The sequence below is a fragment of the Protopterus annectens genome, chromosome 7.part1 (assembly GCF_019279795.1).
Source record: "Protopterus annectens isolate FY-2018-M chromosome 7.part1, PAN1.0, whole genome shotgun sequence".
Lineage (NCBI taxonomy): Eukaryota > Metazoa > Chordata > Ceratodontiformes > Protopteridae > Protopterus > Protopterus annectens.
Window position 1 is genome coordinate 203,245,855 of NC_056740.1, and position 22,500 is coordinate 203,268,354.

A 22,500-nucleotide genomic window follows, 5' to 3' on the forward strand; every position below is an offset into this window, starting at 1 on the left:
TTTGGTTAACAGATGTGTAAATGAATAAATAAATAAACAGACTAATAAAGAGATAAAAGGAGCTGTCAGGGCCAGTTAACTTCTACAATGACCTGATATAGTACTAAAGCAAAGGAAAGGACTCACTATTGTCACTGTAAAGCCCACAGGTAAGGTCCTAGGTGGAACAGCAAATTCATTTATTTTTAGACTGCATCTCAGGGAAGGCACAGAACAGATGTTACTATAAGGATGTCAATAAAATGATGAGTAAGATGACCAATTGCTGTCAATTAAAATAATACATGGATGTTGTAAAAAGTTAAACAAATGCATGTGATTTGTACAGGAAGTGGAATGTGTACACGTGAATAATTTAAATATGCATGCTTTACTAGACAATATGAAAAGCAGGAAAAACATGGCAGAGGAGAAAACTAGTTAAGATGCTGGGAAGCATAGCTAGAAACCTGGGTTTAAATCTGTCGCTTCTTGTTTGCTTATCATGTACCCTTGAATTAATGAATATCCTGTGCTCCAAGGTTGCTTTAAAAAGGTCTCCAGTCCTGGTAAGTCTGCCTAATAAGCTTAAGTACGTAATAACTCAAGTCTGTATTTAAATGTCTCATGAATCTAAGGAAGGTGCCAAGAAGATTAGCCCATGAAAGCAGGCAGTACAAGATTCTCCATTAACGAGGGCACAGATAAGGATGAAAGACACAAGATTTATGTCAGCAAATAATGGCACTCTTCTCTGTGCACATCAGACATTCAACACTGTATAAGTTATATTTCTAATTTGCAAATTAAAGTGTGTACTGTATACTATTTATCTGTTAGGACTAGGTCTGATAACTACAGCTCTCAACCTCTTAGTCGAGGAATTAAGGGCAGTGCTGAAAATAATCATGGACAAGATTCTAAAATCTGAGTTAAAATATTAATAATGTTCACATGATTTATCCTGACGTGCATTTTGTAAAGAATAATAAAGCTGTGCTTAAAAAGACTGACATAATCTAACAACTGTAACCCTCAGGTTTTTCAAATACAAATTACAAAACCTATTCAGAGTAATGGGGAAGCCATGTCCTATGCTGGCAAGAAAGAGGACTAAGGCATAGAACCAGCCCTGGACAAGATACCAGTCAATTTTTTCTAGGTGGTTTTGCTCCTGTGCCTGCAAACCATTTAGCCTCCCCCATTTGGACTACAGCCCATTCATTCCTCTGTAGTGCTGAGTGCTCTATAACCATGCAGGTGAGGGTCATCCAGGGGAGCAGAATTCATCCACGGGAGGGTGGTGTTCCAACAGTGACAATAATCTAAAGCCATGATTCATACTGCCAGGTGGCTAGCCCTACCAGGGTTGTTATTAATACAACACACTCACATGGACACTTACCTATGGCCAATTTAGAGTGTCTAATCCACTTACTGCATGTCTTTGGAATGTGGGAGGAAGCTAAAGCACCTGGAGGAAACTCACGTGAATATGGGGAGACATGCAGACTCCACACAGAAGGCACCCTAGCTGAGAAATGAACCAGTGAACCACACATTAGTAAACATATGTTGTTGCTCTTCATCTTCTTTTGCATATAAGCACAAGAATAAAGAAAAACAAGGTCTCAATTAAGTGCTTTCTTGACTATTTGACTATTCTGCTGTTAGTAGGAGAAGACAGCAATGCGTAGGCACATATGGTATTCATATAAATGAGAAGCTTTCATTTCAAATGTAGATTTTGTTGAAAAACCTCTGGACTGATTATATTCCTGACAGTCTTTCGTCCTCACCCAGGTTAATAGGTAAAATAAATAGGTTAGTACTAAGCTAACTGCTCTTACGAGCCATTTTAAGCCTAGCCAATTATCCCTTGTGAGACTCAAACCCTGCACTTTGCGTTTGTAAGGCAAACACCTTAACTATTAGGCCACCCTCCCAACAACATGTGTTTACTAATGTGTGGTTCACAGGTTATGGCTCTAAATGGTAGAAAAAACTCGGAATCTTGATTAATAAAAATCCTGGTTCAGAAAAGTTACCTTGATCACCCCTACAAACAGACCATAATCCTAAATTGGACTACCAGCCTGTTAAACAAATGTTAATTACATAACTAAATAAATGTAGTTATGTGTGGTTATATACTTACTGCAGAGGAAATTTAATACATTAATTATATACTCATACCATAATCAACACAAACTCTAATCTGCAAGCATGGAATTTTCAACACGATATTTACACATTCATTGTATTTACTTGGACACACAAGGTAATAATCAATGAAACTTTATGTGTTGTCCTTGGACTCTAACTCCTGTTGCTCTAGAAACTATGTGCAAATATAACATATGACTACAGTCTTTATCAAGTTGAACAAACCATATAGTAAGCATATTTTTGTTGTTCCTCATTGCATGTTTTACAAGACATACATCTGTGTCTATCTACTGTTACATTTTACTTCAAACTTCACTGCTAGAAATTACATTGTTTGCTAGTACCTATCCAGTCCTGAACAGACATGCTTTCATTAGGTTCACAGGGTATTACTAGGCTAATGACTCGGGAAGTCTTTTTCATCTATCCATGCTTCCCAAAAGTGAGAATCAAACCCGGTGGCCGTAAGGTAAACACCTTAACCATTATGCAAATCCCTCAACCCAATTACTATATAAAACATGGCCACTGTTAACAAGTTTGTCTTTGGCATTCTTCAGTTTATAAGCATCAATTATATATTTATTTGCTTTAGTGTTCATGGGATCAACAGCTTAAGTAAAAGACAAAGACTAAAAAGCTTGCCACACTGTTGCTGTCCTCTTGGAAACTCACATTTCCATAAAGTACACATTTAGTTAAGCAGAAAGGGATACCACTTGACAACACCCCCTCTCATTACTCAAGAAAAATACGTTTCTAGATTGCATAAATATAACCCTGCCCAAAACATTAGCTATACTCAATAATTCCACAGCTGCCCATACTGCCACAAAAGTTGTCATGATGGATGAACGCTTACTATAGCTTATCACTGTTTATTCTTTTCTATAGCTGACAGAGGGTGCTAAAATTGCAGGTGACTCCCTAGCAGACTTTATATAAGGGGCTGTTACTTACTCTAGCTGTTGACATTAACAGTGTATCCTTGCATCTTGGTTATATGGCTGATAAACCATCCTTTTGCTATATGTCAATAAAATAGCCCTAGACAAGCAACAGACAGGCCACAAAAGGTGGACACAAAATATTTCACCTGTAGAAATGAATAGATTGGAGAGCACTTTTGCAAACTGACATTACTTTATGTTGTGGCCACACGTGTACTGTCCTTGCCTGAGTACAATAGCAATACTTGCACAGCTTTGTGTTACACACTGTTTCAGCAGTACCAATACTAGCTGGCAAGTACACAAACTGCTCTGCAACAGCTAAAGTTGGTTTTCACAAGAAATGCCTTTTTTTAACTCCAGCAAAATTTGATTTTATAAAACATGCAAACCTATACAGACTTCCAAAACTGGTAATAAATAGGAGTAGATGATCTTTGGTTTGGGTGCTGTGACCATCAAATGAGCCAGAGATAGACTAACACCCACATTTATCTTTTATATAAGGTAAGCGTTATGATAAATAGTAAAACAGATGAAAGATGAATTTCACTTTCTGCCGGTCAGTTGGAAAGATCATTTGACCATTTGCCTGCTGATATAGCAGATAATATGTAAGTGTTAAACACTATATGTGAAACTTAAAATATAGTTCAATGTACACTCTACCCCTACATTTCTTAATAAAATGTTTGACAGAGCATACAACTAACATAAACATACTTTGTTAGGCAAAGATCTTAAAATAACTGCTGAGATCATGCAGTATAATCCACTTAGCATAGAAAATGATTTGCTCTGTGTCAGTACTTGAATTAAGGAAGAGTATCTCTTTCCCAAGTACTCTTATATTTTAAGGCTCTTCCCTCTACAACTAAGAAGGACATTAAGGATACAGTCAATGCAATGACCTTACCAGGCTTAGTTGTACTACCAAACTCATTATACAACCTATGAAACCCACCCCCAAGTTTGATGAATGGACATGCTATTAAGAAGGCTAAGTGGCAAACTACTCCATCAACTGTAACACAAATCATCTATAAAATATGACTTGTGGTAATTATTTTAAGAAATCAGGCCAAAATAGCCGTGTTATGCATTATTGTGACATCAAGAAAGTATGCATCAGAAAAGTGCATGACACAGAGGATTACAATTGGATCTCCAATTGTAACCAAGTAGCTGTACTTTTAAGAAATGGATGCCAATATATTCAACTGAAGAGCAGAGTGAATTAGAGGTGAATTCTGAAATCCATTTAATATATAATTACCTGTTTATGATAAGAGAGACCCAATCATAGTTTTTGGAGTACATGGAACATTTCCTGCTTCGTGTACTATCAGTTATAAAGATACATAGAACAAGAAAGTGAGAGGGAGGGAGAGAAAAAAAGTAATTACAGTTCCAAAAACTGATACTCAGTGCTGTCACACAACTCTTCATAGTGCATGGAGCTTTAACTGCTGCATTATACTATGAGATATGGAAAGAAAAAGAAAAAATGAAACTGTAGGATCTCAAAGTGTCTTATAGGTTTGAAATATGTAATATACTTTGCACTGTCTCACAAGTTGCAACCATAAGTAAAGTGCATGCGTGATCCTCTAATATTGCAGCACATTTATTACAGCTTTTACAGGTGATTTGGGTTTATAACATTGCTTTATGGTGGATGTTGTTAATACTCTACCATGAGAAGAGAGAAAAACAGAGTTGAAACAAAACTTTATTCTCAGGTCAGAAAGATGTTAAGCAAAGTGGTCTTCTTGAGTTTGAAGATAATCCCAGGGCTCTATGTATCACATGGTTATTACGCACTTTTTAAAGTATTATCAGGCCTTAAGCTGCCACTTAGAATCCACCACAGAACTCGGTAAGAGGAACCTGACATCAGTGAAAGCTGTAATACACTTAATGCTAACACACACAAAAACTTAAAAGTGTTAGGAGAGTCATCATTAATCATTATTAATATTGTTGGTTACTGACAGATAAACCACTGTATGTGAGGCAACCCTAAGTGTGTTTTACCTTTCAAAGCTATCAAACACATACCTCTCAACCTCTTAGAGCCAGAAATCTGGACAATGCCCAAAAATAGTGACAATTTTTAACTATTGCTCTTTAACACTTAGAAATTTGATAGAATAACAGGTTTTACATTAGCATGAAGTTTCTGAACGGTACAAAGTCTAAAATTAAAATGTTTTTCACTATTTTATAACTTCGATCTTTAATAATTTCCCATTAATTTGCCAGAAAACACAGTTTTATGAAAAACAGACCAAAGATATGAGGCAAAAATCTGGACATTCTGCAAAAATCTGTACAGTTGAGAGGTATGAAAAACACTTTGAGTTCCTATATTTTTTCTTTGTAAATGGTAATCTATCATGACAGCTAAAGCTCCATATATTGCAAAGAATTATAATCAGGTTTTCCCCCTCCATAACCAGTATGCATTCCCAAAAGGGATGGCAAGCTTCACCTTGGGAGCTCAGATGGGCCTTGTTGAGAGATGATGAAGTGAGAAATACATTTGTTTTAACTGAACACATTTCAGCTTGCTGTGAAGTTTCTAATTAAAGGTTAAAATACAACTGATGCTGGTCAGGCTACTGCCAGTGCAAAGGGAAACCATTCAGAAGGTCTGAAAGCATGAATAAATTCCTTTCATCACATTTTCAACTGCCAGTTTTACCACACAGGTGTATACATTTCCTTAAATGTCATGACAAATTTATAGAGAAAGCCACAAAATTCATAAGTAACTAATAACCAAGAATGATGAATTACCTGTCATTGACTTCTCAGATATACAATAAGCTAGCTATGATCAAGGATCCAATCATAATGTTCTGTATAAGATACTGCTCTGCATTGTTATAGGGCCTTGGTGCTAAGTGGACAGCAAGTGAAAGGGGGGGGGGGGGGTCTGGTGACTGTTGTCTGTGTTATACAACTTTGGAGTAAAGAACACTGTAATTTGTACTGACATCTTGTTTAACTTTTTCTCCTAAATTTTGTCAGTTGTAAGATATTCATTTTAATTTAAAGCAGTGAGTCTTCTATGAAAAAAATAAGAACAAGTTTTTACATAGCAGCAATAAAGGAATTTTCTTTTAAAGCCCTTACATATCTAATTTATAGAAACATGCAATGTTTTGCAGGCTACAACAAGGACAGCATAACAAAAATCTGATCTGTTTTTACTTATAAAACTATGAATTCTCTTACTATAAATATAACTGTGTAGGCAACTTTGTAAATTCACAAAAACTGGCAGTAAAAATCAATTTTGATATAAAAAGGAACACAAAAAATCAAAGATGTTCCTTTTTATATCAGTTGTAATAAATGGATAAAATTTATAGTCTCTGAACAGCAAGTAAAGCTGAAAAAAAATAATATCACAATACACAGATTAGGTTTTTAAGAAATGCAGATCTTACAGTTATTATTACTGGATAATTCAACAAAAAAAAGTAAAACATAGATTTTTATCCTTAAAAAATATATATGACTTTAGAGGTGTTATGTACTTGTAAAGAAGTTTGTATGCGATACAATGTCTTGTGAGCTGTTTCTGTACTACAGAGGTGCACCTACGACAAGCTAATCACTCCTGGAGGCACGTAAATTTATGACAGGCACAAAACTTCAGAAAAAAAATTCAGAAAGGTCAGTAAAATAGTGGGTCAGACCCCACCCCTTCTGCACCATCTTGGTAATGGGTGTTAACCCTAACCCTAATGCTGCCCCCTCCCCAACCTTAACCTTACAACATACCTCAGTAAAAACCTTCCTTTAATGCTTCCACTACAAAAGACACAGTCAGACACACAAACACGCACTAACAACTTCTGAAGAAGTCATTTATACCATTGACAAAAGTGCCAAAGTGTGTTTTAATAAAGAGGATCTATCGTCCTGCCACTTGTCTTTTGGTTCATTTTTCTACTTTTCCTGGTTTGGAGTGTGTTCTTGTTGTTGGTTTTAAACATGCACTAACAACACAAACATATACTGTAAAACCTATCCCCGATCCTAACTCTGACTCTCACATACATGCACAAACACTCTCACCCCCTCCAACCCCCACACACATGTTTCAATGAAACATTCACTTGACATTTTGACTGACTATGTATTACTTTGGTATTAAGCACCACCCCTCGCATTCACTAAACAGATGTTCGACGAAATGGTGCGAACACATACACGCACACACGCACACACACACACACACGCACACTTGTGCTTGTAAATATGCACACATATATCATACACACACATACATATATCTATATCTGCTTTATACAAACATACATGCATATTTATGTGTGTGTGTGTACATATGTCACACAGAGTATACACATATACATAAACAGAGTATCATGACCAGGTCTATGCTCATAATCATCATACTATCTGTTTGGGACATGGATTCCATGAAATTCACATTTTATTTTATTTATTTTACATTTGTTAACCAGGAGTGTCTGACTGAGCCAAAAAGGCCCTTTTTCAGCAGAGGCCCAGGAAGAAAAGCTCCACATAGAAAAATTACAGATACATTTAGTTATTTAGACATGATCAGTATACACACAAATTACAAAAGACATGTTTTTACAGTGGTATGTGGCACATCAACAGTTACAGTGGAGAGAACAAACAAAAAATATTAATTAAAAAATAAAGGTAATTAATAGATTTGTGGTGTACAGCTGACATTTGGAACATAGGTAGTATACATACATAGTACACAGGTACAGTACATACATTGTAGATTAGCCAATGTTTGTGAGTAAGACTTAAAACTATTATCAAGTACTCAAGGTTTAGTATGTGTACCATATCTGCTTTCACTAGCCTGGGGAGCAATCATGGCACTGCCAACTTTGCTTGAGATGTTGCCTGATGAGGTCTTTAAAGGAGGCTTTGGATGATGTGTTTGGAATGCTAGTGGGGACAGAGTTCCATTTTTTAGCCATTGAACTACTATATAGTGCATCTCCAAAGCTATTGTAGCTGTTGGTAACTTCTAGTAGTAGTTTGCTTGATGATCTAACAGGCCTTTTGGCTGAGTGATGTACTAGGTTTTTGAGAGCAGGACACTTATTGGGGAGGTAATAGAGCTGTCTCAAAGCATTACAGTGATGAGTTCTATATGAGCAATTTGCAGCAAAGCAGGCAATTCTGTTATAGCAGGCTTCCATTTTGCTTAGTTCAGTTTTTTTGAGATCAGTCAGAATGGGAGATGCATAGAGTAGGGTGGATAGAAGTTGGGACCGAGCAATGGCTGATCTTGTGTTGTTGGTAAGAAATGGTTTGATAAGGTAGAGTGACCCCAGTCTGGCATGTACTTTTTTAATAGTTAAGTTGAGATGACTATCAAATTTTAGGTGGGAGTCTATGGTTATTCCTAATAGCTTAGCCTGTGCCACTGGAGCGATTGGAGTACCATTTGTGGAGTGGATAGTGAATTGACTGTTATCAGTGTTTTTGTTAGAGCTGGTTACAATCATAAGCTGAGTTTTCTTTGGCTTGAGGATAAGTTGGGCTTTGGTAAGGTAGTTTTCAACGTCAGAGAATGCTAGTTGAGTTGTTTGCAGGAGGGTGGGAATGTTTTGTGCAGCACAGATTAGTAGTGTCATCTGCATACTGAATGATAGATGCATGATGTGTGGAGGTATGGAGGTCATTTGTGAAGACTGTGAACAGTAGTGGTCCTAAGACAGAACCCTGTGGGACTTCTATAGTTATGGGCAGCTGAGGAGAGAGAGAATTTTCCCATTTCACTGCTTGGTACCTGTCAGTTAAGTAGCTTTGGAACCAAGTAAGAGTAGAATTTGATAGGTGATATTGGTTTAGTTTGTTTAGCAGGATTTGGTGCGAGACTGTGTCAAATGCTTTGGACATATCCAAAAAAAGAGTTGACACCTGCAGGCCTTCATTTTTGAGATGGTTTACTGTGTCTGTGAAGCAGAGGAGGTCTGTAGTGGTACTATGGGCAGGTCTGAAACCATGCTGAGTAGGTGACAGGATGTTGCTGTCTAGGAAATATTTTAGCATCTGGGTATGGATGCATTTTTCTAGGATTTTGGCCAGGGGGGAGAGTAAAGCAATGGGTCTGTAGTTATTAAGTTCAGTGGAGGTCCTGCCTTTATGTATGGGTGTAACATAGGATATTTTCCAGAGTTTGGGCACATAGTTTTCAACAATTGATCTGTTTATGAGAGTGGAGATGGGGATAGCAATAGCATCTGCTGTGAGTTTCAAGAAATAGCTGGGGAGTAGGTTGGCTGCTGTTGAGGTTTTTAGTTTGGAGAGCATGCTTTTGATTGAAGTGGTGGAAACTGTTTTGAGGGTAAAGGTTGTATTAGTGTTATTTGTGTTGGGGGGGATAGTGAGGAAGGAACTGTCCTGTGATACTAAGGATAGAATTGAGTTCACAAAGTGGGAGATGAACTGTGTTTCGATGGGAACTTTAGTGTCAGGGGTGGTTGGTTTGGGGGTAGCCTTTTGGGTGGGTTTTAGTAGCTGGTTTACATTTTTCCAAAATTTTTAAGGGTTGTGTTGGTATTTAGTTTAAAATGTCGTGTAGTAGGATTTTTTGTCCAGCGTAATGCATTTTTTTGCACGGTTGCGCAGTTCTTGGTACTTAGTTAGACTTTATGTTTCTTTGTTTTTTTGATAGTAAAGCCAGGAAGTGTCTCTGGACTTGAGGATTTGTTTGGTTTCTTTACTGAGCCAGGGGTTTGTAGAGGTTCTAACCTTGATTTTGTGCAATGGAGCGACAGTGTCTAAGTGTTGTAGAAATGTTTTGTTGAAATATGCTACAGCCTGGTCAAGTGGGTGGGTTTTTAGGGGGGTCCAGTCAGAGTTACAGAGTAAAGTATTGAGGACCTCAGGAGAGAACTTTTTTGTGTTTCTAGTGGATATATAGTTAGTGGTTTTGCGTATGCTTGTTCTACTACATATAAAGTATATTATGTTGTGGTCACTTAAGGTGTCTGGGAGACGGTCTGCGTGGGGGTACAATGTGGAGTTGTTAGTTAGGACCCAGTCATGGATGGATTCCCTTTTAGACTTTTTATCACATCTAGTTGGAATTTGGGCTAGCTGCTGGTAGCCATGGAGATTTATTAGATTACTTGGTGGTTCTGATATGCAGGTGAACCAATCTAGGTTGAAATCCCCCAGAATAAGGGTTTCTTGTGAGTATGTGGAAGAACACCAGGATAAGAAGTCTTCAAAGCTAGCAGGTTTATTACCAGGTGGAATATAGATCACAATTAGAGAGATAAGTATGTCCCAATTATTGGGGAGGGGTAGGAGTTTGGTAATTGATGTACAGTTAAGTTGGACTTATACAGTAAGGCAGCTCCACCCCCTTTACAAAGTTGTCTGTCTTGTCTAATGATATTGTAGCTGGTAGGGAGAACTTCTGAGTTAGCTATGTTTTTATTTAGCCAGGTTTCTGTTAAAGCAACTATGTCTGGGGAGTAGTGTGCTATTGTGGCCTGGAGTTCGGGTATTTTATTTCTGCTACTTCTAATATTAATATTTAGCATTAAAAGATGGTTGGTTTTGCTGCTGTTGATTTGCCCAGGGATGAAGATAGTAGGGCTGTTATGTTCTGACATTTGTGTTGGACAGGATGGATTTGGGCCTGGGTTGGGGTGGATATCCCCACTTAAGGTGAGCCTGGTGTTAAAATGGTGATAGAGATGTGGAGTTTGGTGAGGAGTGTGAGAAAGTATTGTTTTTTTGGAGTAGGAATGAGAGCATATGTGTTTAGTTCTGAATTGGTCCGTTATGTAGTTCTTGAACAATTGTGGGCAGATATTATTATAAAGTGTGGTGTCTGTATATGAGAATGCATAATGTAGTGTTGTGCTACTAAGTTTAAGGATATTGCTAGAGTGATAACTTGTGGTGTTATAAAGAATTATGAGAAGACAGACTAGACTTAGTTATGTGATAGTCATGGTTATAAAGTTTAAGTTGGTACTAGGTGGGGGGTCTGAATAGGAATTATAGGGTTGCACTATCTTGCACGATCTTTAAATTTCTAGTCTCCCACCAGGACACAAGTGCTCTTCAGCAATTACATTCTGCTTGCTGAGCACACTCAAGCAAATCTGCAGTCTGTGGCTACCACTCCACCCATACAGTATAAGAAGGAATCAGTACTGCAAAACTAAACAAGGATATAAATTTTGAGCCTCAAGAGCAGGGTCAGTCAACCCAGGCATTCTACTTGTATGTTTATGAGAGTGAAGCTATTACATTAGCAGTATTTCTTAGTAGTTCTCAGAGTGCTAATAAAACTGACTGTTGTAGCCTTGTGTCCCCCCCCCCCCCAGCTAATGCGGTAATTCTAACTGTCCAATAGACAGTATACATTTAATTCAGATCCCTGTGACTAAATTAAACATCAAGCAGCCCTCTCAGGGCTTTCTGCCTTAGTTTGTATCACTTGGAGGCCCACCTATTTATTTGCATCTCTATACATTCCCCTTCATTGCTAATGTATCTCCCTACTCTAGTCTGTGCACAAACTGGTTACTAATCAGCAAGTCAATGTGAAGACACACTCCCAACCTTAATAAAGTTTGCTGTCTCTTCTCTCCTTCACTTTACAGGTAGTTTGAATTCTTACTTACCCCCTCTGAGGCCTTCACTGATAGTTTTCCACTGATTGCCTCTCTGGTTTCTTTGCATTCCACCTGGTTTACACCCAGGGTTGCCAGACGTCCCTATTTGGGTGGGACTGTCCTGAGATCAGCAGCCTGATCCCGAGTCCCGTTCTGCCAATTTAAATCCCGGCCAGCCTCCGCTTTCTTTGGGGGTTTTTTTTATTGTCCCGTATACCTGGCATACGGGCCAATCAAAAATTACTAAACACGGAGCTTCTTGTGTTCCGCATTAAACACGAGAAGCTCCGTGTTTACCGATTTTTGATTGGCCCATATGCCGGTATACGGGCCAATCAAAAATCGCTAAACACGGAGCTACTTGTGTTGAATGTGGAACTGCAATGCATTAAACACGAGAAGCTCAGTGCAGAGCTACTGAGCTACTGTTCTTTAATGTGGAACTTTTTTTTTTTGGGTCTTCACTTGCAACATGAGAAGCTCCGTGTTTAGTGCAGAGCTGCTGTTCTTTAATGTGAAACTGTGTTCGCATTAAAGACTTTTTTCACTTGCCGTGAAGACCTTTTTTTTTTTTTTTTTGGTCTTCACTTGCCGTGAGAGACCTTCTTTTTTTTTTTTGTCCCTACCTGGGGGGCTGGAAATCTGGCAACCCTGTTTACACCCCTTGTGCTATCTCCCTCCCCAATACGAAGTCTATATTAGAATCCTGCTGAGCATGGAGCCATCTTTAAATTTCTACTCTCTCACCAGGACACAAGTGCTCTTCAGCAATTGCATTCTGCTTGCTGGTAAGCCATTAGATTTCAGGAATTTGTTTAAAGTGTTCAGATTTGTAAAGTAATACTTTTTACTCTTGTCTTGGTGGGCTCTGCTAATGCTCAGTCTCTCTCCGCTCCCCTGCCCTGACCCCTACTCCCATCGCCCCCACTACCTCTACATTTATAGTATTCACAGCCGCACTCACAGCTCACCCTCACATCACCTCCACCAATCACAGCTCAAGTCAGACCACATTATATCACACCAACTTACTCCACACACAAAATACTCCCAATTACTCTCATTCCCACTAGGCGTTTTTACAACATCCACACTCCTTACCCATCCACATCAAGAGTGACTCTTTGTATCTATGTTGAGAACATATAGTAAAGGGTGATGATAGGTGACCTGTTCACAGTTCTTTGTAGTGCATAGAACGTTAGCTGCTCCATGTACTACCACTTACAGAGACAAATGCTGAAGAGCACAAAGTGTTTTACTGGGTTTCAAAGCCTATGAAAGCCAGTAAAGCACTTAGTGCTGTCAAGCCTACAGCAGGCAGAAATGAAGTGTCTCTCTAAAGAACAAGTGGCTTTAAAAGCTGTTAGACATTTTGTTCTGCCACACTTTTTGTTTATTTCTGTCACTTTTTGTTTATAAGTATGGCAGAGAGAAGTATCTAACAACTTTTAAAGCTATTTTGCTTTCTGCTGCTTTCTTTGCTGGTCAGCCCTGTCAGCTGTTAGTCCTCAGAGTGAGACTCAATCTTAAGTGCATGTAGATGTGCTTAACAAGTTTTTCTTCAGCATCTCTAAGCACTGCTAAGACTGCGTCCCACACTAGGGACTTCTGAAAGGTACTTAATAAGCTTATTTTTTTTTCACTGAAAGATACTTAACAAACTTATTTTTTTCACTGGTTTCAGAGTATAATCATGGCAATCACTCCTCGTACTGCGTACATAAGTTTTAATGATTGTTTTAAAATCACACAACTAAATATTTTGGCACCCTTTTGTAAACGTTTACACATTGTTACTCCACTAACATGTTATAGCTTTGAAATTGTGCAGTGCTGAAATGTTGTACTTGCCAAACCCACCCAGGCTACATATGATATCCACTAATACATTGTCAGTAGTACAAAACTGGACAAGTGGTTATAAAGAATTAATAAACTTGCAAGAATTTCAATCATAAAACTGGGACTGCTGTGTTATATAGGCCCACAATCAAGAAAACCCTCAAGATAAAAGAACAAATCACTTCCATATGAAACGATTTTAACACTTAATTTCTCTCAGCAGAAATATTCAGTGACAGTCTGACATCACTAGCCGGCGATATGCTGTGTACATGTTTATGTTATCAGTGCAAAACCTATTAAAAGCAAGTTTAGAAAGTAGCTAAAATATGCTTAAATTGACATCTTCTGACTTTACTATGTCATTAGCTGCAGACCAGAAATCATCAGCAAGAATAATTCAGACAGCATCAATAATTTTTATTCCAGGAATCCTTACTTGTGCACTGAAGACTTTGTCGAAAGATTCCCCAGATGAATTCCCCACAGAGGTCACACCAAGAAGGCTGAGTCTGAGTGTAAGGCTGGAAATCATGACCCTCTCCTAATTCTTCTGTCAGTTTGGGATCATTTCCACTGGCAAAAATTCGCTTCTTCCTGACCCGATTCAGGATGTCTGGCACCTTTCCTGGGGTAATCCGAAGTGCATTGGCTCTCTCTAGTCGAGTTCCACGTTCTTCACTCTTGCTCAGGTCTATGTTGTTTTTCTCATTCAGATCCCGCAGCTCAATAAGCTCAGGGTCCAGGCCTCTTTTTAATGCCATGTCCTTTGGGAAGGGACAGAATCGGGGTTAGGAGAATGACAGACAGACAGACAAAGACAGAGAAAATTCAGTTAGTCATGCTGCAAAACCATTATGAAAATAATACAGCCTAATTTCACTAACACAGAAATAAGCACCCAAAGTGATTATTTTCTTATCTAAATCTAAGCAGTAGCCAGGATTTTTAGAATTGTACACTATGTGCCAGAGAATAAGCCATACCCCCCTCTCCTTGTACAAGATAGAGAGTGTAACTTCTTAGCACTTAAAAAGCACAGAAATTTCCAGCTTGTACAAAAAAAAGCATCATGTTACAAAACCTATAACTTAATAAAATAAAACCATGGTAGATATTCTGGAGTTCTTTTTAACTGCTAGTAAAACAGGTACCTTCAATAAAGAGTAAAGAAAACTATTCTCTACACACCTGTCCTCAAGGGTAGAAAACCAAACTATGTTACTTTACAAAAGATCATGTGCTTCAGTGACAACAAATGCAATATTCTGGACATGCACTAAATGCTTGTGTTGGTTGAAACACAATCTCAGTCAGTGCAAGGATTTCTGGTGGTGATATTAAAGGTCACTTTTGAAATGCGTAAGATTTTTACTTCTGATGTGATTTCAACTCAACACAGCTACATGTGTGAATTGCAAAAAATGAAAGGATAATAGTTTGGCATCATACACATCCTACTATCCATGAAAATCTGTTGGAGGTTTACTAACATAAAGTTGCATCCACAGAAGAAATTATTTTCAAGTATAATTTTCTGACAGCAACAAGACACTCACTTACACTGTATATATCCACTGGAGATCTCTTCCACCAAAGCTACCTATAGAAATTGCTTTAAGACAAACTACCTACTCCTAAGTGATACATTGGCAAGTTTCAAATCCCCATCAAATCCAGTTAAATCCACTGAATACACAGAAATGTACACCACCAAACTATACCAGTCTGTAAACAGCTGCATATATACAGCTGTGCCGCATAGGAACAAGTGCAGGGCAAACCCCAGAAACAAACCCTCAGGGCAGAACCATAATATCAACAAACTTTATAAGAAAAGGAAAATAATTTTGACCAAAAGTAAGAAGAGCAATTCCCAGAATGTTAGATCCCTTGTAAGTAAAATAAACAAACAACTCGTGAGCTTAATAAAATTCACCAAAGCCAAGTTTAAGGTAAGAACAGCTATCAAAGCCAAAGACAGTCACAAGGTATTTTTTTAGTTAAGTTCTTAAGCTCAAAAGCACAATGCAGCAATGCATTGGACTAATTGTGAGTGAGAGTTTTTCTACAGAAAAAATGTTACCTATACTGAGGCTGAAGATGCAGCAAACCTACTGGCAAATAAATTTAGCACTAACTTTACCTCTCCGTCCTCACCAGCTGTCCCTCAAGATATATCTGAAACTGGTTTGCCTCCAACTATTACACAAGACCAAGTCCTAAAACTGCTATCAAAAGCTAGAATACTGCATTGATGAGTCCTGACAATATCCATGGATGCATCTTAAATAGCATGAAGCATGAATTAGCAACACACCTAACAACACTGTTCAGTCTCAGCCTCCATACAGGTTTTGTACCATGTGAATACAGAATAGCTACACTCATTACCCAGCATGAGGAGGATTTTCCATAGACCCAGGCAATTACAGGCCCAAAAGTCTAACCAGCCTCATATGCAAAGCCACTGAAAGATTTATCATGGAATTAATCAATCAGGACATAGGGAACCTCCAAACATTGGACCCATCTCAGTTTGGATTCGTCAAGGGCAGGTCATGCTTACTCGACATGGCAGATTTTTTTCAGAAGGTGACAAAAGCAATGGATGAAGCCAAAATGGTACACACCACCTACCTCAACCTAGCCAAAGCTTTTGACACAATTCCACAATCAGGCATAGTAGAAAAGCTAAATAAACTGTGAATAACCCCCTGTGTCACCCACTAGATTGCCAAATGGCTCACAGATAGGAAGCAGATAGTCAAAACGGGGACGTTATCTCCACAAAGAGACCAGTCACTAGTGGAGTCCCCCAGGATTTTGTGTTGGGACCTCTCTTGCTTGGCATCTAGTTTTATGATGTAAAAGCCAGCACCTAAGGTCTCTGGCTGACTACGTTTGCAGATGACTGCAAGCTAGGAACCGTCATTGAATCCCCAAATGACTTCGACATCCTGCAGGAAGGTTTGTCTCAAATTAATAACTGGTGCCAAATTCATGGACTGAAACTAAATGCCAAGAAATGCATTATTGCATTCTTTGGGAAGACATCTACTCCAGGGTGTGATGATATGGGCCAGTGCCAGCATAACCAGCTGGAGTTTTGCCCTTTGAATATCAAACTGATTTATATAAGATGCTTGTGTTACAAATATATTAAAACTGTATGTCATTTGTATATGAAACTAATTTGTACTGATGCTTGTGCTGAGAATGTATTTATGAGGTTTGCTTATGTTAAAATGTATTGACAGTGCACCCTGCTGGAAAGAAAAGAAATGTATATGTATTATTGTAACTGAATTAAATGTATATGTTTTAATAGAGGATACTAGCGCAGCAGAGGTTAACCAGTTAACTTACTTTAAGAAAAATATGGGCTATGTAAATGAACTGTTAAACCATTAAAAGGCACACCACAGTGCTGAATACTTTAGGTCTGAGGAAAAGCCTTTGTTCATTAGCTCAGTAAAAAGAGGGGAACCCCAGGTACTGCCATAAACATTCAGATGTGTATTGTAGCTGTGTATACTAAATTCTTGACTCAGCTTCAAAGGGGAATACTGCGAGAACTTGAGTCATGAGACTAGATGAGGTCATTCTGTCAGCCTTCTTAGAAAATATATATTTAGATATTACAAAGAGAAATCTCAGAGTATTGAGTATTCTGTTTTGGGGAACCTGACTAGCAAGACTCTCACCCACAGCATATTGGCTTGCGGTAGTAAGTAACTTAACTAGGGAAAAGTAATTCTTTTAGATTAGTCAGGAATATAGTGAAGCTTAGTTTAGATATTCTTTTTCTTTATTTGTCTGAGTCTGTCCATCAATGTTCTTTTCAATATTTCCTGTGATCTGAACTCTGTGGTTTACTGTCAATACATATTCAATATCTTCATGTTATTTTATTATTTATTATTAAATACATTTAAAATGTTTATTGTGGCTGGTTCTTGTAGAAAATATCTCACCTTTGAGAGTACTTATATTTATTTGGTGACACTGTGTGGGCCATTCCAGAATTTATTTTTATTTATTTCTTTTACATTTGTTTACTGGGATAGTCCATCTTGGTGGTAGCCCATTTTCAGCAGAGGCCCAGGGAGAAAAGCTCCAAAGTGAAATATGTACATTGACAGTTACATTGCAGAATTTATACAGGTATTTGAAGTATATAAAAGAAAATGCATTGATTATATAATGGACACAAAGTCTATACAAGAGAATATTACAGTACTATAAAAATAATTTAAGCATACAGAATAAGTACATGAGCAGATTTTCTTTTTTACACAGTAGGTGTAGACCTTAGGGTATGCATACATATGTGTTTTAACATTTTAGTTTTTATTGCATTAGTCTAAGTAGCTGGTGGGTGCTGTTAACTCTGTTGGTAGGGGGTTAATAGTGGGGGTAGTTGATTTGTGGGTGATAGAATATTTTGAAGAAGACTTTGAGTGATGGCTGTTATATGGAGGAAAAAGAAAACAAGTTGTGGCCTAGTTGTCTTGGTCAACTAGTATCATTTGTATTAGTATTAATATTTCACCGTATAATTAGATATCCATTGTAAGAGCCTTGTAGTAACTGATTGTTGGCAGTGAATCTACCTTATCATCTGGGCAAAGCAGGTAGATCGAATAATCTGTGCCAGCTTTTTCCAGGTATGTGTGTGTGTGTGTGAAAATTAAATCTTAAAGAGTGTGTGTCAGCTACTTGGGGCAGGGACACGAAGCACTGGGTTCACAGAGAGGGTGCTAGAGGACATGACTCGGTCACTCTGCTGAGGACCTATCCCTACAGCTGTACCAATGAGGAGTCTTACTGGGAACCTGGAGGGAGACAGATATAGAGATATTCAAACCCCGGGCTGAGTGTGTTCCCTGTGTGCTCTTAAGGGAAATTGTGCTGATGCAGAGAAGTCTGCATCTGGAAATACTGAGTGTATCTATTTGTATTCCAAGTGCACATCCCTTTCCAGTGTCAGTGGTGAGGATTCAGGCTCCTTGATTACTGGTCCAGCATAGGGACATCACATATTGGTGGCCATCATATATTGCTAGCAGTAGTGGGCATCACACAGGGGAACTACCATATTGACAATACACCCCTAAGAGTTGAGCCAGTTGTTCAGAATTTGGGAACTTCTGTGGACAGTGACCTAAATTTTGACAAATGTGTCCATTTTTATAAGAAAGTTCTTCTATATTACACAGCTTATAAACAAAGGGATTGTGTCTAGATCTAGGGATGTCACTGTCTCCCTTTACTCATACCTAATTAGGCCAATCATTTAATATAATGCCACCAATAGCATGTATTTGTCCAGACACGTGCAGCAACTGGAATACCCACAGAGATGCCTTACTAAAATGATACAACACATAATCAACATGTTCTACATGGACCCACTTAAAGTTCTGTCACTATAATTTGTACCATACAGACTGTAACAGGTGGCCTGTGTCTGCCATACAAGTCATCCTCCAACTCATTACTGATGAATTTACTGCACATCAGCAAGTCAAGTGACATCAGAAATACTTAGAATTGGGATCTAAACCCATTCTGCAGCATCACCAGAATATTTTGGAGGGACAGGTATATCCTGCAGAGGATACAGCTACTGTGGAACATTCTCTCCATCCACATAAAACAAAGTTCACCCCTGTCCATTTTCAAGCGCAACTTAGATATAAGGATGGGAAACAGAAAATTTACCCCAGGACTGCCCCTTGTATTGCTAATAGACAGAGGCAGCTCCTAAATGCTTTATCCCAAGGATGGGTCCCCTCAAATTATCTATGGTATTATCCCAGTTATTCTCATTAGGGGTAATATATAATTATCTATTATGGGATGGTTAAGGCTTGTCTGCAATGGATATGGATTCATACATGTTTAGATGGATGAATCCTGGAAGTGTACATGCAAACATATGCAGTTAGGCATTTATGTATACATGCACACATACATGGATGTGTCGCGTCATGGATGTGTGCATCCATCTTCTTGCAGGGCTTTCAGAACTCTAAAATATAACCCAAAAAACATAAGCCGGACATGTTGGGGGAGGTTGACTTTAACATCTTGCTTGTAAAACCTCTTCCCATAATTGTCAGCAGTCTGCCAGAAACTGTTGCACTTCTGCACTGCACAGATTCTCTGAATCACTATCAATGGCCTTCCATAATTTCTTTCTCCTGAATGAATAAAAAAATACTGTATCCTTGGTACACAGCAAACTGTTTTTCTAGCTGGGGTCACAACTCAGAACCAGTTGAAAGGAAGTTTTCAGCAGTTAATGGATGCTTTCTTATGGGTGGGAAGGCTTGACAGTATCAGTTCAAGATAAAATCTCAGGGCATAAGTGATGTCACCAGTAATCAAATGTATTTTGCAATATGTCCACCAAAGTACAATATTGCAGTCTTACAGAATAAAGGTGGGTTCCACAAAAGCAGAAAATGGATAACTGCTGCAGTAGACAGCAGCTAATTCATAAGAATCTCTATGTCAGTGATTATCTAAGACATTGCCATACCAATATTTAGGTACCAGTTAGTCACTCTGGTGGTATGAAGACATAAAGGCTTCACTAAGACCAGAGTTTCATTAGTGGCTCGGGTGGCTGACAAAGTGACAAGAAGAATGGGCGTGCCTATCTTCGGGTGACTAGAGAGTTGGGCATCAGCTAATAAGCTCTAGCAAAGTTTGATGCCAAGTTGGGTGTGTGTGGAGTTAATAGATTAAGATGTGGTTGCCCTGCGGCCAGTGGTGGAACTGGTGAACAACATGAGCTAGTGTGGTGCCAATATGAAAGAACAGAGAGTTAAACCCATGAAACTCTCCACACGGGATGGATGGCAGCTTCCCCACCAGTCTGTTTCACCACTTGTCTATGCTAGAGTCTTCACAGTGTAATATTTTAAACCAACTTAAACTTAGCTCGGTCTTTCTTACAGTTTTCACTAAATGGTTTGTCTGAGGTTACATTTTTACCCTTTGGTTTGGAAGTTATTTGGGACATTTTGCAGGCACCCAAGGACATTAGACTTGGTCTTAAGCTCTGTTTTTCCAACATATACCAAAACAATCTACTTACACTTTACTAACAAGCTCAGAAAAAGGGTGAAACATGGCATGTCTACAGCTAGTGGGATTTGGCTTTATTGGCCAGAATGCACCAGTAAAGACTCAAAAGGAAAAAGGAAAAATTCATGTGTACTCATAAACCAGTATGTCCTTAAGGGTTAATTTGCACATATCCCATGCACTTCTACTACAGGAAGTTTTAGATATCATACAGTGAAGACACTAGTGTAGCTGGGCCTTTCTTGGAGTTATTCCATATATCAATCTATCTCTATATTTTTACCAATCTATATCTATAGATAGATATAGGGACAGATATATATATATATATATATATATATATATATATATATATATATATATATATATATATATATATATATATATAATATGTATGAAATATTTCATGCATTTCATTTTTGTTTTATTTTTGTTGAAAGAGGAAGTGGCTATACATTTCATTTATTCCTGTTTGAAAGCAGTGTGTGTGTGTGTTTGTATGTGTGTGAGTGTGTGTGTGTGTGTGTGTGTTTGTTTGTGTGTGAGTGCATGTTTGTGTGTGTGTGTGTGTGTGTGTGTGTGTGTGTGTGTGTGTGTGTGTGTGTGTGTGTGTGTGTGTGTGTGAGTGCGTATGTGTTAAGGGGAGATCAATGAGTTGTTAACCAGCTGCTTCCTGTGGTCCAGGGTTTCTTTTCCTCAGCCTCCATTTGCCTAACTGAGATAAAACAAGTGTTTTTGAAGAGTGGGCAAACCCGTACCATCATCTCAACAGACACACAAACATGAATAAAAGAGAAACACCATGCTCAGACCAAAGCAGTACTGGTGTACATTCAGACACCTCATTAGGGCCCCAATTCCAAAAGACTTGCTCTCAGTGTAAGTGACCACTTACACTGAGAGCAGCCTTAGAGAGGGTGTTTTGGAAGCCTGTTTATAGATAAGCCTTACACCAAAATAAGTCACTTACACCGAGAGACAGTCTTTCGAAATCAGGGCAGATTTACACTGAGAGCAACTCTTTTGGAATCTGGTCCTAGAAGTGCATTCCCTTGAAAACCAGCAATACACAACTAACACACTACACAAACACACACATAAACACACACACACCTTCATAAACACATAAACAGTGCCACTAATACACAATCCTATAAATAAAAACAGTTAATCACTTTACATTAGATATAATGTGAAATCAACATTTCCAAAGTTTTACATTTACTAACCTTCAAAAAAATGTACGATAACCATGCCATTCAACATCAGTAAATGCAGATATATACATTCATACATATGTACGTATGTATATATATGCTATTAATATGCTAGAAATATCAGAAACATTTTCATGTATTTTATATATACCCATGAACTACCACATAGGCAGCAATCTACTTAACACCGAATGCGCGATAAGAGACCTTGGGACCCAGGTGGACAGTAGTCTCTCCTTTGAGAGCCACATTGCCACAGTAGTCAGGAAGTCCTTCTACGTGGAACACCTCATTATAAAAGGGTTCTCATCCATGAAAAAAAGAGGTCATTGTTCCCCTCTACTCGACACTCATTAGACCCATTATAGAGTACAATGCCCCTTTTGGAATGTACCTCACAAGACATCTGCAGCAGCTGGAAAGGCCACAGAAGTACCTCACAAAGAGGATTACTGGCCTCAAATAAATTCCCTACACTGACCGCCTCAAAAAACTCCAGCTTTACTCCGTAGCTTATCGCCTACGTGATCTCTGCCTAACATATAAAGCTATGTCAAACCCAGAGCTGTT

General features: G+C 38.4%; 1 protein-coding gene across 1 annotated transcript in view; it reads right to left on the minus strand.

The window, feature by feature from the left end:
• RASSF1 (Ras association domain family member 1) overlaps nucleotides 1-22,500 on the minus strand; it is a 1,450,617-nt gene that overhangs the window by 848,954 nt on the left and 579,163 nt on the right. Inside the window, exon 3 of the mRNA XM_044078648.1 lies at nucleotides 14,052-14,379. Coding sequence (XP_043934583.1) covers nucleotides 14,052-14,376 — 325 coding nt within the window. The 5' untranslated portion in view covers nucleotides 14,377-14,379. The remainder of the gene's footprint in view (nucleotides 1-14,051; nucleotides 14,380-22,500) is intronic.